This window comes from Argentina silus (genome assembly GCF_951799395.1).
Source record: "Argentina silus genome assembly, chromosome: 13".
Lineage (NCBI taxonomy): Eukaryota > Metazoa > Chordata > Actinopteri > Argentiniformes > Argentinidae > Argentina > Argentina silus.
The window spans coordinates 4,862,896-4,878,468 of NC_139667.1; the positions used below are offsets into that span (position 1 = coordinate 4,862,896).

A 15,573-nucleotide genomic window follows, 5' to 3' on the forward strand; every position below is an offset into this window, starting at 1 on the left:
AGCGCTGTTGACAGATCAGCGCTGACTGGGGCTCACCTCTGCCTGCCGATTATGTATTATTAATGCCGCTGACTGTGTTCAGACACAGAGGTGGATTAGGTTTAATCAAATACAGTAGGTAGTAGGTAGGCTACTCTAGAAGGCCACTTTAGTCACGATTGCATCTCAATCAAATAATAATAAAAAAACAAATAACTCAGTAAATGTTTGTCTTAAAGACAAAAATGTATTTATTTATTTGCCATCTTTAAATCTCATGACTTAAATATGGAAATGCATGAAAACAAGTAAAGGAATAGGCAGCCCATTGCTCTTCTCTGTCTTTGCTACCTGACAGATTTGGTGCGTCAAGCGTTGCCATATCAACACTAGGAATGTTTCCTCTATATACACAACTATATGCACTGGCCTGTTTAAATTACTAAAATAATATTTACAGATTCTAGACATACAGATATTCTTTCAAATTCATATATTAAATACAAATATATATAATATGTATTATTGCATACATATTTTACTAATAATTTAATCAGCCATAGCGATTGTTCAGACAGTAATTCTACTTATGTTCCACTACAAGGTTATGTGTGATAAGTTTCACCTTAGAGATTCAATGCTTATGGGACTTTCGAAATGCAAACACACAGATGGTTAGGGAAAACCGTTTTTCAGAGAACCAGCATTGTTTGATCTACCGATTTATATAATCTTTCTTCATTGAGTATGTCCAACCCCTGGAGAGAGAAGCACACTGTTGTAGCACACGTGGGAAAGTCAAAAAAAGATCAAAGAAAAAAATCAACCTGGGAAAACTGAAAACAAATGCACAAAACAGCCCGCTGAGTGGATGGTGGACATGGAAAAATGGTCCCAGATAAACAGTACATGTTTTGGTAGACCTTATCTAAATGGTCTGATGGTCGCCAGAGTGATGGCAGCAGAGCTTGTCTGGCAGACTCAATCCACCTCCATCTGTCCTGAGGGAGGCTTCGTCTTGTTGCTGCCTTTGGCCTCCCCCTTCCCGTCTGCTCCTTGCCTGGCTGTAGGGCCGTTATGGGCCCCATTGCTCTTGTCGTTCTCCTCTGATGCATCTTCTGCTTTGGGCTTCGGCCTGTTGATCACCGAACTGCACACCTCCTCCAGTTCCTGAGGTGTAAGTACGAAGAAAAAAAAGTGTCTGTTATTGAAATGATCATTTGGCCTTATTTGGTGTTCGTGTTGCCAATCTACATGGCAAATATGTAGTTGAATCAATCACACACCTGTATTTTGGCAATGATGTCTGCTACTTTGACGACGGGGTCCTGGGCGATGTTGAGTTTGCTCTGGGCGTTCATCTTGCTGTTCATCCACGCCATGCTGTCATTCACACACTTCTCCACGCTGCTCATCTCCTCAGCGTTAAGATGGAGGTAACGCTCGTCCTGAGAGTTAATAGGATAGAGAGGATTTACGGGATGTCAGACAGACCTCAATTTCATCTTGAAACATCTGTCACTCACAAAAAGATAAATATAACTTCGTAGATGGTTTATAACACATTTCTTTACCCTGGCTCTAACAGGAATAGGATCGTACTGGAACGGAGGAACAGACAGGACAAGGACAGTTGCTAATGAGAAATTACATTGACCCAATCCGTTTTGAAAAGTGTGTACAGGCCCCAAGAGACTGATAGAACCAAACAAGGAGAGGCGAGGAGTGCACTGGATATGAACATGGTAATACAGGAGAAGTCATTAGTACAGTCCCATCAGAACAGTAATGTGGTTCAGAGTGATAAGGGTGGGGAAAATAATGCATGCAAAAAACACACATCATTCTTTGGGAGAAATCAATGTATAGAGGATGTTACTTTGGGGAAATCTTGGTGCTGAAGAAGATGCTTGGTGCTGAAGAATAACATGAACCCAGTTTGTACCGTCCAGTGTTTACCTTCTGTTTATAAGCCTCCACAACCTTCATGTAGAGCTGGAGCTTCCTGCCGAGCTCTTCAAATGCCCTCGGCCTGTCCTCCTGCTCCCGGTGTCGCTCTTGAATGGGCTGGCCAAACCTCTGGGAAAGGACAACAGTCAAGTTAGGAAAGCACATTGTCTGTTGTTATCTCAACCAATTGTCTGTTGTTATCTCAACCACATTGTCTGTTGTTATCTCAACCAAAACCTTGGAGAGGAGCAGCAGCACGTCGGTGGCATTCCAGGCCATCCCAGCAGCTGAATTGATGGATTCCAGGAGACAGACTCGGCTGAAAATAGAACGGTTAATGGCGGAAGGAATAACACTGACCTTGAGCTCTTCCAGCTTGTCCACATAAACCTGTTTTGGTTGGTCCTCTCCCTCCTCATAAAGCCAGTTCTCTGTGTCCTCTAGCATCAGAGTCACACGGTTACTGTCCTTTTTGGAGGGTGAGAAAGTCCAAAACAGGCATGAGTAAATTACATTGTCTATTACTAATTATTATTATTAAGGATTTACAGTATTCTATGTGTCTAATATAGCAGATATTTTTTGTTTGTTTGCAATTTAGAGGAATCTGTTCATCCAGTGACAGGTTCTCACCTCCCCACTGATGTACTTCTCGTAGATACCACACAGCTTATCTCGCAGGTCGTACACATACTCCTCCACAGCGTTCTTGGCGTCATTGCGCTCTTTCTCCAGCTTGTCCTGGATGATCATCTGCCCCTGAGGAGCAGAGAGAGAGATACACAGACAGTGAGACCACCTGTGCCCAAAAGCCAAAAATCAGCCCGGTGCCTCATTGACGAAGTCCTCCGGTAATGCCCGCTCCCAGGCGGCACAATGGAAACCAGCCATGCAGATGCTGCTGTATGTAGGGCAAACTGAGATTCATTATCGGCTATAGTTTTGTTCAAGTGTGCTTGAAAGATAGGTCAAACAGGAACCTGAGACAACTGGTGATGCATGACTCACAGGTAATAGGGGCCAACAGGGGTAATAGATCTCTTTGATAGTTGTGGGTGGTCGATTTGTATAATTACCTCTTCTACAGAACCCCTTACTATTAGTTTTCTTATTCAATTGAGCTAAGGACGGCATTTCGTAAGGTAAACACTTCCAGTGTGTGTTTTTGGGGGTGAAGTCTTTTTTCTTTTCATGTGGGTCAACACAATCAGCATTTCAATGAGACCATGACTCAGCAACTCGGGAGGGAGACAAGGCAACCACAGTGACTCACCTCATACTCTACAAAGTCATTGAGGACATCCCTGTCCAGCTGTCTGATGGTGTTGGCCAGGATGGGAAGATCAGTGCTTTTCACCTTGACTTTCGGCTTGCTACCTCCCGCTGCTGGGTCCTGCTTTTCCCCAGGAACTCCCTCCTTTTTTGGGAAATCAAGTTTCACATGACATTGAAGATCAATCTACATTCTATACTTGACTGAAGTGTTGGTATACTACAATATGTGTGGAATTAATGAAATGTACTATAACAATCGCAAGTGATTTACCATAAACAAACTAACCTTATTGCTGGAGCTGGCATCCTCACTCTGCTGGTCCCCCTGGCCTTGACCCTCCTGATCCACCTGCATTTTAGTCTGAAGCAATAAGAGACCCTCACAGCCACATCATCCAGCTCTAACAATCAAAGCCCTCTCTCATGCTCTACTTAATTTTGACTCAAGGGCAAATCTTAATAAGGCTGTTACATTTCAGCAAGGCTCACACCTCCATAAGTCACGCCTGATCTACACCAGGATAATTCAAGCTGCACACCCCTCCTGGTAACATTTATACATCTTCTATGCCACTTAAAGATGAAGAGATATCTACTGTTCAGGGACATCAATTAGAATGTAATGATCTGTATGAGTAACACGTTAAAATCCACAGAGGTATTACAAATATAAAAGGATTGGAAAATGATTTTGAAAGCAGGAACGCCACAGGTACAGCTCAGCCTGCGCAGGATAGGCTATGAAGGTGTGGAACCGTATCATGTCAATAACTATTCCAGTCACTTCATGTATCCTCTGGCAACACACACTGCCAAGCCTGGTTGTACAAATGCATAGGTTCTCTCAGACTCGATATGGTGAGCGAGACCTGTGCTTCACAGATGACACCAGCGTTGGATGAAAGGAGACTGAGGCTTATTACACACAGTGACCACAAACCTCCATATAGTTATAGATGTCATCTTCAATGAGAGGAGGGGGGTGCAGCTTCAAGAGCCAGGAATAGAAAGAAAATGGGCTTGAGTGAAAATAACCACATGTGGAAAGACGTGAAGTCATATCAGTGCAGTACAAAAATCATAGGGGAGATTTGGACTGGGGCTACATTGCCATGCAACCATGGTGTTGTGACATCATCAGTCAGAGGAAGGGGCTGAATGATGAACACTGAAAACACCTATTCATATTACCTGGTCCTCCGGCCTGCCCTCATTCTGAACAGTGGGTTCCATGTCCATCTGAACGTCTTCTACCTCTCCTCTCTGCTTCTCAATCAGGGAGGCGCTGGATACACTGAAGATGCCGTGAACATTGACACGCACTTTGACCTTCACTTTGGAGCTGTCTCCGTCAGGCTGGGGCACCACATTCTGCACAGTGAAACGCCCTGAGAAGGCAAGAGAGGGAAGAGGAAGGAGATGGGTCGTATCAACAGAAAGAGAAAGAAAAAGTTATGAAGGGTGGTTTCAGCACAAGAGAATTAACAGGCCCTCAATATAAATCCATCAGAGACAGGGGAAGGATGAGGTCTGATTAGCTGGTAATCCCAGCTGAGATCCCTTTTTAACAGACACTCACTCACACACACACACACACACACACACACACACACACACACACACACATGTGCACACGCGCAAACGAAAGTCAGGAGAAAGCTCAGCTCTGAAATTACTCCTGTGACTCATAGGAACGCAGTGCTCCATGGGACATTAATCCTCAGTCCTAATTACCAGCCGGTTGGGAGACCCCGACACAAGGGCTCAAACTTTCACCATCAGATGGGCCATCAAGGAATACTGCAGACGACTAAGCACAGGACAGACGTACCGGGCGGTGACAAGGACAATGCGCCGTGCTCCTTGGATCACACTGCTCTGGCTTTTCAATGGATTTGGATGGAATAGCCAACTGCCACCAGGGTGGTGCAATACAGCTAAACATTTCCATTTCGGTGAGGCAAGTAATTACAAAACTTAGCAACTTAGTAAACAAGTAATTAAAAAACCAATCATGACAAGTGCTATGGACAGGAGAGGACCGAGCTGAATAAGCAAGTCTACCTATCCTGATGTCCGGGTAAGGCAGCTCCTGTGGGCTGCTGTAGAACGCTTCCAAGTCAAAGGGCTCCTTTTTGTGGAAGGTGATGACTTTGGAGAAGGGCGCCGCGTGGTTCTTACTGTACACCTCACACTCTCTGTGACAGTGGTGTGGTAAGGGAGATAAATCATAGTAAATATAAGATTATGTCGGCATCGGGTAATTATGTCTGCTTATCTTTTCGTTAGGCTAGTATTTACTGAGCGTCCCACATATAAAGTGTGCCTACAGTAGAGGTACATCACGGTGGTAGAAGGTGCCCTTACCCGACTCCATCCTCTGTAGGGGACTTCCAGCGCAGAGTAATGGGAAAGGGAACCACGTCAGTGATGGAGAATTCACGCACCTTAAATGCTGGGGACAGAATTGCACACTACACACACACACACACACACACACGCACGCACGCACACACACACACACACACACACACACACACACACACACACACACACACACACACAGACACACAAGAGTGACACATACAAGCATCTCGTTACACAGTGAGCTTTCCAGTAGAGCGCATCAGACGCTTAACAAAACAATGAATAAAACCCAGACTGAACATCTGACTGGTGTAACAGAGAGAGGGGAGGACCTGAAGTGCACAGCCTCGAGCCACAGCCTCGTCTGAGTTGAGCGTGGTGCTGACATCTTTGCCGAAGAACTTGGAGATCCTCTCTTTAATGGCCGGGATCCTGGTGGCTCCTCCAACCACCTCAACTGCATAGATCTCATCCCGGCTCAGCTCTGACACGAAACACACACCGAAATATAAACAAAACACGGAATTGGAGATATCTCCGTAACTGAATGTTCATCAACTAAACCAGGTGAAACTTCATCTTTAAAACCACACACTTGATTGTTCAATAACTGCTTTCAATGGTGCCTCTAATCTCAACAGGTACTGGGCACAGAGCTCTTCAAACTGGCACCTGTAGAGAGTGTAAAGGAAGACAGGAGAGCGGTCGTTAGCACAAATTCAACTGTCAGTCTAACCAGCGAAACGTAGGAGTAACAGAATCCCAAGCGCACCTGTTCATCTTGCCAGTCACATCAATATCATTCATGAAGCACTCAATATTGAGAGGCAGGTCGGAGGAGTTGGCGCTCATCAGCTTCTTCAGCTTCTCACACTCCTGGTACAGACGCAGGATGGCCCTGGGGTTCTCCCTCACGTTGAGCTTGTAGCGGCCCTTGAACTCCTCACAGAAGTGCTCCACCAGCACCTCATCAAAATTGCGCCCACCCAGGTTAGGGTCAAAAGCTGTGGCCAGGACCTTGGTGAATGACAAGAGAGAGTTAGAAAGTTAAATTGTGGGGCAAATAAAGATATTGTATATAGAGGAGGCGAGCAGTGATAGAGTAAGCGTTATAGTGCTTTATGAAGTAGCTGCTTACCTTGAGTTTGCCTTTGTTAAAGGCTGATATGGACACCTGGTATGATGAATGTCCGACATCCACAAACACAACATTGCGTGGCTTCTCCTCTGGAGTGGGGAGGTCCTGTTTGTAGATGCCATAGGCCAGAGCCACTGTAATTTAGAGACACAAATGTGTCACATATTATAATGATATGTATTATAAATGAATGTGTTATAAATTCATTTTAAAAAAAGCTATTCAATTGCTATTTCAGCTGTAAAGTGATGTGTACAGTATGTGTTATAAAATTGTTTTGGTCCTCCCCACACCAAATATTACATCACATTGATAATATTATTTTGCAGTTTACAAGATTATTATTTTGCAGGTCTCACAAAGACGCCCCCCTGTGAATCTCCTTCCCTTCTGAATTATAGGTGGGAAAAGAAAGACTTGAAAAACAGCCGTCTCTAAGGAGCACCAGACTATTTTGGGAACACAACATCTATAGTTACTGATGAAAGCAAACTAAATAAACACAAAATAACTAGGCTAATTCTCAGCACCCTGTCATATTTGCTGTGTGTGAGAATCCATTCAAAGTATTTTAATGGTTCTATCTTAACCAAATTTCACACTATGTGATTTCACACACTGACCTGCTGTGGTATCGTTGATCAAGCGCAGGCAATTCAGCCCTGCGATCTGGGTTGCGTCCATCACAGACCTCCTCTCTGCATCTGTGAAGAAGCTTGGGACCTGTTGAGAAAGCCCTTGTTAAGCGATAAGTCAAATGCGCCATTCAGTTGAGCAGTTCCTTGCATACAGTAATATAACAATAATGTGATTTTCCATAGATTAATATGTCCGGTTGTTTCATTTTTTATTCACAATTTTGAGTGCATTGGTGCCACTTACTGAGATCACACAGTCCACTACTGGCTTTTTCAGGGCACCCTCAGATGTTTCCTTTAGCTTGGTCAGCAGCATTGCCGATACCTGCTCAATTGTGAACACTTTGTCCTCATCCAGGTAACGTACCTGTGAGTGGGGCACAATTTATGTTGAAGTCATTTAACACAAAAAACAACCCCAACGTTACAGCCAAAACTGGATCAGAGTGAGTGTCATTTATTTTGTTGTGAAAGGTGAGTTGGACATGGAGTGTAGTGAAAAACAAACAACAGTGACAATTTATACAGTGGTACCTTGATGCCAGTGTTGCCGCTGGCCAGCTTGTGCAAGCTGTAAGGCAGTTTAGGTTTCTCCATCTGGACATACGGGTCATCAAACGCTCTGCCATGGAACTTTTTAAAGCCATGGACTGTGTTTTTGAAGTTTGTTATGATCTGAAACATGGAGAACACCGTTACTCATGTCATGTAACTTATCAGAGGGGACAATCTTGCTCTCTCTTGAATTGAGTTGCAGAGTATATTTGCAGAGTATATTTGTAGATGGGGAAGCTGTTTACTATCGATAAATACCATAGATAACCAAATCTGATTCAACCAACTGCTGTTGATGCCAGACCTATTTTGAACCAACGTTACGACAATGCAAGATTTCTTGTTCTCCAGAATGACCACTTACTGAACTATGTTTTGCTAGACACTTGAACTTGCCAAACAAGAAATTAGGCTAATCTTTTCATTCTAGCTTAAAAAATACACAATAGAAGTTCCTGGCAAAATTCTATGTTATTAGACTTGTAGTTCATCTTACTTGACCCTTGGCAGCATTTCCAATGGTGCGGTTTTTGGAGGCCAAAGAGACACAAGCCCTAGAGAACAAGACAAATAAACACTTTTAGAAAAATGTAGGCCTGGTGATAATTAGCACTATGGCAGTATGAGTATACGGGGATAGATTGACACAGAAAGAAGAATGCCAGGTCAGACAGATGGTTGAGGGAAATCTGCAGATTATTAAGTGAATTTCACAAGGGAGTCTGTGAAAGAACTACTAACTAGGGCAGTAAGACGGAACAGTTCACCTTCAAAAAGTAAGCGGATCCTCATTTAAAACACGATCACTTTTAAAACTCATGTTAAGTGGCACACGTATTTTGCAGGCCTTCAGCTGCCTATTGTGTTTGACACAGAGTGATCAAGATTAATTGAATGAAAGGATCCATTTAATCAGCTGGCACTGAAAGGTATTCCTCCTACTCTTCTTCCTACTCTACTTCCTCCTCCTCATCATCATCATCATCACTCGATCCATTATTTGATGAACACTGCAATACTCTGCCCGGCTCCCACTCACAACTTTCGGTTTGAGTTTGGTCGGCGCATGCATACTGATTAAATATCTACGCTGCATTGTCAGAACGTCAGATGTCCCTGTAAAAACAGCGCACGGTCTAGAGTTGCTGAACATTCCAGATTGCCCATAAGAGTAAAGATCACCAAATGTTATTAACAGCCTTTTGGGGAAATTATGGATGTGAGACAATCAAAGAGTACATAATCAAACCCAGGTGATTACTTTGCCAATATTTAGATAGTATTAATTGCGGTAGGATCAGCACGTTTAAAAAACGTGAAGTCAAATTATTTTGATGGCAATTCACATGAGCTTTTTAGTCATATTTTCTATTTGGTTGCTACTTAAACTTTTAGGTAGCCCAGTCTATATTTCTCTTTAATCATATAAATATGTTCTTGTTGAAATTTGTAATAACATTAAGGGCAGCAGTCAGGTTCCTGCAAACTCCCAGAAACAGATTAAGCTTATAAAATGCGTTATTATTTCGCTGACACTCGCATGCGAGGGCAGTACTTGTATTATAGGTCAAAAAAGAAAAGAAGGCCTATGCCTATATGGTATAATCCGATCCAATACAGTAGCTCAATGGGTGTAACAATGTCTGACGTGATAAAAGAGTATGTTTAAACTTAAACGGCAAAACATGGCTATTGCCTATGGCTGTAATTATTTCGAGAGGTCATTAGGTAAATGGAGATACAACAAAGACTGCAGAGAGACGCTATAACGTAGTAATAACCATAGGCCTATGGAATTAAAGGCACATTGGAGAGCAAATGCAACCTAATATTATCAACCGAATACATTTATTATAAAACACCCGTCGTGGGGTCCGCGCTCGGACCATTCGAGCAGCTACGCCATAGAGCGCGCATTCAGTCGCAAATATTGCGTAACAGTCACAGCATCATTCTATAGTGATGTCAATGATATACTTACGGCGTACATCTGTCACTGTATTCATTGGCAATGGTTTCAATGCCGCCGCTCCTGGCAACAGCGATGTAACAATTTTGGTAACCCACATCAATACCTACTACTGACATAATGAGCGCTTGTTCGATTGAGTAAATTTCCGTAACGGTTGACACTTGACACCTTTAAGAAAAATGTTATATTCCACAATGCGAGTGACCTATGTCTATAAATCTAATTATGCCGTTCGTTCCCTGTATATATTTGAGACAGTTAGGTTACACTGAGCAAACTGAATTACTATCTGTTATGTAAGGCAAGCTGTTTATAGCCAACTCATTCAGCCTAATCCCAGTGAGCGAGGATGTCCACAGGAGTCTCTCAGCCAGCCTCTGTAGCTACTGTAGCAACCGGCAGTCCAGGCAAACATGCGCAATTGTACAGAGTAGTCTGGAACGCTTTAGAAACCCGCCCTCTGCTATCTGTAATTGGTTACATGCTACGCGAGGTCTGCTTGATTGGTGCGACAGGCCATCTATAAGAGAAAAATCTAGAACTCCTAGAAAGGGAACCTGCTTGTACGTCACGAATGAAAGTGTAGGGTAGGGCTGGTCTGTGTGCATGGTGTGTAGGCCTATAGATGACTATAGGAGAGAAGCATTCCCATGAGGAGAACAGTGCAATAGATAGCCCTACCGTTAGACAGTGCAATAGATAGGCCTACCGTTACAGCGTATGCGTCATGCCTATTTGCTGACAGTTGCTTTTGATACAGCTAGTTACTACAACCATAGGAAAGGATTATTTTGCTTTTTTGCTTTTCTTCCACCTTAAATGATCCCCAACCCTCTGACATTTGTCATATTATATGATACAGATTTAGACCGAGAAAATGCTGATACCTGTGGAAGAGATGGGCGATGCCCAAGGACTTTAAAACAATGACTGGGGGAAAAAGAAGACAAAACTGTTCCAAAGTAGTTGATTTATTACATTCAACTCAAACATTTCTGCCGCATGCTCTCATTGGTCAATTGCATTCACCTGTGTCAGGTTGCCACACCATGCGGTAGTATGATTCATTGGCTACTTCTACTTTTGCTGAGGAGTAATTTCACAACCAACAAAGCCTACATGAATATAGGGGCCTTCCTCTACTATCTGACATGAATCATAACAATTTAAGCCTAGCCTATTTTATATTCAATATCTTGTCTTCCATAGATGAAAGAGATGATAGTGTTCTCTGTATGTTTTATTTAAGAGCTCAAGCTCTCTGACTTTTAAACTTTAAACACTTCCTCACTGTGGTAACTCAATAATGTGCAGCAGTGTGTGTCTGTATCAATGGTTTCATGACATAAATGACACCCTCATGGACAACCATCAGATGCCCTCATGGACACTAGCCTATACTTACAGTGACTCAGACTGGCCCAGGGCTACACGTTTGCTCTACTTTTGTGCTTGTGACTGCTTCCCATAGTCATTTCCTCTCAGCTGTTGAGGAATTAGATAAGCTTGCATATGCGCCAATGGATGTGACACGCCCCCCTGTTCTTGCTGTTTGGTAAAGGAGATTTTCCTCTCCCAGTGTGAGGAGGGTTTGTCTCCGTCAGCAGAAAGGTGAACGCAAAGTCATCCCAATTGTGTTGATTGAGCACCCTGAAGTAATCACTAATCCATTAAGTATGTGTCTTCTTTTAAATCTCTATTAAAAACCTCTTTAAACTTGCATTTAATTGTTGTTAATTTATTTAAATGTTAAAGTATCAGTGTAATGTTGTCTATTGTTTGAAATATTCTTTGATTAGTCTGTTTTAATTAGTTTGTGTAGAATGTAATATGATCTCTTCTCTTGTTTAGTAGCACTTTGTGACCTTGTTCAGAAAAGCGCTATACAAACAAAGGTGTTCTTCTTATTATTATTATTATTACTCAAGGGATAAAGGAAGATTTTTTTTTCTTCACATTTTTCACATATTCGAAGTGGGCCCGTCCGTCAAAGCAGCGTGTAGAGGCGTAGCTCCAGATGGAATCCAGGAAGTGACTGCTAGTTAGATAGCTAGCTAGCTATTGCACTTTTCACATTTAGGTTAGCCAACGTTAGCGTGATAGCTCGTCAAAATGGGACTGTTCGGGAGAACACACGAAAAACCACCCAAAGACCTGGTAAGTAAAGGCTTCTTATGAGGGGTGACGTGAGTTGCTGTGAGCTTGAAAGCTCGAGTCATGAAAGAACTGTACAACAATAGTAGTTAGCTAGTTAGCCAACTGTTGCCTAACTGGCTAGCTCCCTAACTGTGTGGTAGTGATCGTAGTTGAGTTCAGCTCTGTTGGAAATGTTTCTTGTGCCATTCTCTGCACGACGATTAACGCTAGTATTGACAGTGTGTGCGCATAGCTTGCTAACGTTACGGGTTTCAGCTGCAGCAATTAGTCAGCTAGCTGGCTAGTTAACGCTAGCCTTTGGCATTAGCCTTGAATGTAAACAAACCAGGCAGCTGTCAGAAAATGAACCGTAGCTAATCCAAGACAGCCACGTGAAATATGTAATTGATGGTGTCATTGATGGATGTTTCAACATCATTTTGCTTATCGTTTAAGTGGTGGGCTTAATAATTGTGAATAATATGCTCAGCTATTTTAATGCTGATTTTCATTCATGTGTGTCTTCCTCAGGTAAATGAATGGTCTCTGAAAATCAGGAAGGAGATGAGAGTGATTGACAGACAAATACGAGGTGAGAAGAAAAACAAGAGCATTTAGAATATACACACTAAAATATTCTCTAAAATGTCTGTTATTATGTTTCAGTGTTTCTTTATGAGTAAATCCTTACTAGCATTCAAAATGTCACCCTCTTTGTCTCAGACATTCAGAGGGAAGAAGAGAAGGTGAAGAGATCGATCAAAGACGCAGCTAAAAAGGGACATAGGGATGTGTGTGTGATTCTTGCAAAGGAGATGATCCAGTCAAAGCGTGCTGTCAGCAAACTTTATGCCTCCAAAGCCCAAATGAATTCTGTACTTCTCAGCATGAAGAACCAGCTCTGTGAGTACAGCAAATGGAATTGGGTCAATCGCACCAGTGACACTGTACTAAAAGGGCAGTATGTTTTGGACCGTCTTTGTTGTGAGCCCTGACCTTTTGAGTTGCATGCATCGCACATCATCTCAATGGATAACTCGGCTGTTATGTGCAATATTATAGCCATTTGGGTTTGAAGCTGCCCGGGTAAAGGTTATGTTGATGACAGATTGAAAATACTTTGTAATGAATATGTGTCTGACTGCTGCTATGCCTCCAGCCGTATTGCGTGTGGCTGGTGCCCTTCAGAAGAGTACAGAGGTGATGAAAGCCATGCAGAACCTAGTCAAGATCCCAGAGATCAGTGCCACCATGAGGGATCTGTCCAAAGAGATGATGAAGGTCAGCAGCATACTGTATATCAGCTGACTCACTTTGACTCTTTTGTAACTATTGGGAACATACATCTAATCACTGCTGATGTCCATTGCACTATTGCCATGTCCCCCACCAATGTTCCCCTCCAGAGAAAGTCTGGTAAGCAGATGGTATTTATTTAGCTTGGATAGTTCTGATCAACTATGCTACTTTTAATGTTGTGTAAATAACTGTTTAAATACTTGTATGCTGTATAAAAGATGTAATGTACACTTAATAAAAGAGCGTTTGAACAAGGTAAAAACCATTCACCTGTATGTAGTCAGTGCTAACACTTTATGATGTGTTTGTTGTTTTGTTTCTGTGGTCCCCAGGCTGGCATCATAGAGGAGATGCTGGAGGATACCTTTGAAGGCATGGAGGACGAGGATGAGATGGAGGAAGCAGCAGAGGCAGAGGTTGACAAGATCCTCTTTGATATCACAGCAGGTAAAGAGAGCCTCTCTGTTTATGACAGACTGTAACAGGTCATGCTGGTTGAGGATGAATGCTTATACAAAAGGATAACGTGGGATACGTTGTTTGTGGCTGCAGTTTTAAGTTGAATTTTTTAAATAATTATTTATTTAAATAATAGTAATATTGTACTATTTCAATCATACGATTGCTATTTATATATCTATTTAATTTAAATCACATTTAGCATTGAAAAGGAAAAAGAAACGTTGTGCATGCTGACCCCTGGTGGTGTGTTTTTGTATCAGGTGCCCTTGGCAAAGCGCCCAGCAAAGTCACAGACGCCCTGCCTGAAATGGAGGTTGCTGGGGCGACCGCAGCTTTGGATGATGAGTCGGAAGAGGACATTGAGGAGATGCAGTCTAGACTGGAAGCCTTGAGGAGCTAAACTTGCCCTCGTTTTGTCCTCTTAAAGCCCTGTTGCCCACCCAAGGATGTACAAAGACAATTTTGGTGTAGGGTTTGCCTAGCATTTTCTCAACTACAGTTTCTCTCTTTTCCAACATGATTATTTTGGATTAGCTAAGACGTAAATATGCTTATGGCAGAATTTTATTTCCAATCTATTTTGTCAGCTTTAACCAGGGGCTATCTTGACCATACATGGGAGCTGGGTAAGCCGAGATATCATCCAAAGCATGGTGTGTACACTCATTACAAAGATGTGTGAATCTCAAGAAAGACAGCTGTTGGTTAGTCATATCCAGGTCCATAAAGGAAGACAAGTCTATCTGTATCTGCAGTGTTTAGTTTGTTCTGATTCTCCTGTATTTTGTACCTAAAATGGGAGGCCATGATTTATCAACCTCCAGATTGGTGAAGTTACCAGGGCATGATCTAGTCACTGACACTTTCTGTTCTTTGATGGGAACTTTCATAGAGAAAGTATATGATTGACTCATCACGTTAGAGTTCTTGAAACTGTAATATATCACTACTCTGAACTAGCTCCCCAATTTATTCTATCACAATTAAACAGATGCAAAATATTTCATTAATTCTCAGCATTTTTAACACTAGAACTGAAAGGCAGTTTGTTCTCCCCTGGTAGTTTGCCTTTGTACAGTACATAATAAATGTATCTATATTATATGTTGTCTCATATGAAAGTATGGTGGTCAAAATAATGCCCGCATATTGGTCTAACAGATTTTGTACATTGAGATCCTGCCTCTTAAACTGTTTATTGTTAGACTTACAGTCCTAATAATTGGTTGTTTTGAGGGGTGGGGTGGGATATAATGATTGGTCACTCTAAATTCAGACCCTGTGTGTTGTGAGATTGTTTTTTTTCTGTTTATACTTTGGTTTTTATGTGGGTGGGAAATTATCAAAATAAACTGATGGTTGTGGCCCAACCTGTGTCATTGTCTTTGAATCCTTGGTATATGAGGATATCATTGTGGAAAAACCATTAAGGACTGGCATCATAGGACAGAGACAGTGCATCTTTTCTCTGGGGTGTCTTTCCCTTGGTTTTGCATAAGTGGACAGAGGGATTAGCTTTCAACCAGCCACAACCCTCCCTTGGCAGCCTTTGTGAAATGTAACTAAAACCTGCTTCTGTCCTCTGACAGTTGATATGTAGGTTAGAAGCACTGTAGGCCTATCACAAAAAGAACTGGTGCTTCTATGTCGTTCTCACGACTACAAGCCTTGCTCCTGGAATTAGTAAATTGAAAACGGATAATAATAATAACAGGTGTTTTCAGATTATAGCATTACTGCCTGCTCACATGTTTTTCTTGACGGTCTATTTCTCAGAAAATAATAGCTTACTGTACCTACTA

General features: G+C 42.2%; 2 protein-coding genes across 2 annotated transcripts; one reads left to right on the plus strand and one right to left on the minus strand.

The window, feature by feature from the left end:
- Positions 1-308: 308 nt before the first annotated feature.
- Positions 309-9,990, minus strand: hspa4l (heat shock protein 4 like; the record flags this gene model as incomplete). The annotated part of the gene is made up of 20 exons (XM_083684168.1): positions 309-1,149; positions 1,266-1,427; positions 1,939-2,058; positions 2,290-2,397; positions 2,563-2,688; positions 3,203-3,346; positions 3,491-3,565; positions 4,142-4,192; positions 4,396-4,592; positions 5,269-5,402; positions 5,572-5,678; positions 5,904-6,055; positions 6,167-6,243; positions 6,344-6,588; positions 6,710-6,843; positions 7,333-7,432; positions 7,592-7,714; positions 7,882-8,022; positions 8,399-8,456; positions 9,884-9,990. The coding sequence occupies 20 exons, from the start codon at positions 9,988-9,990 to the stop codon at positions 961-963; spliced, it is 2,550 nt and encodes an 849-aa protein (XP_083540294.1). The 3' UTR covers positions 309-960.
- A 1,892-nt stretch (positions 9,991-11,882) lies between these two features.
- chmp3 (charged multivesicular body protein 3) lies at positions 11,883-15,141 on the plus strand. Its single transcript, XM_083683340.1, has 6 exons — positions 11,883-12,031; positions 12,542-12,602; positions 12,734-12,913; positions 13,170-13,291; positions 13,642-13,756; positions 14,032-15,141. The coding sequence occupies exons 1-6, from the start codon at positions 11,987-11,989 to the stop codon at positions 14,169-14,171; spliced, it is 663 nt and encodes a 220-aa protein (XP_083539466.1). The 5' UTR covers positions 11,883-11,986; the 3' UTR covers positions 14,172-15,141.
- Positions 15,142-15,573: the final 432 nt, after the last annotated feature.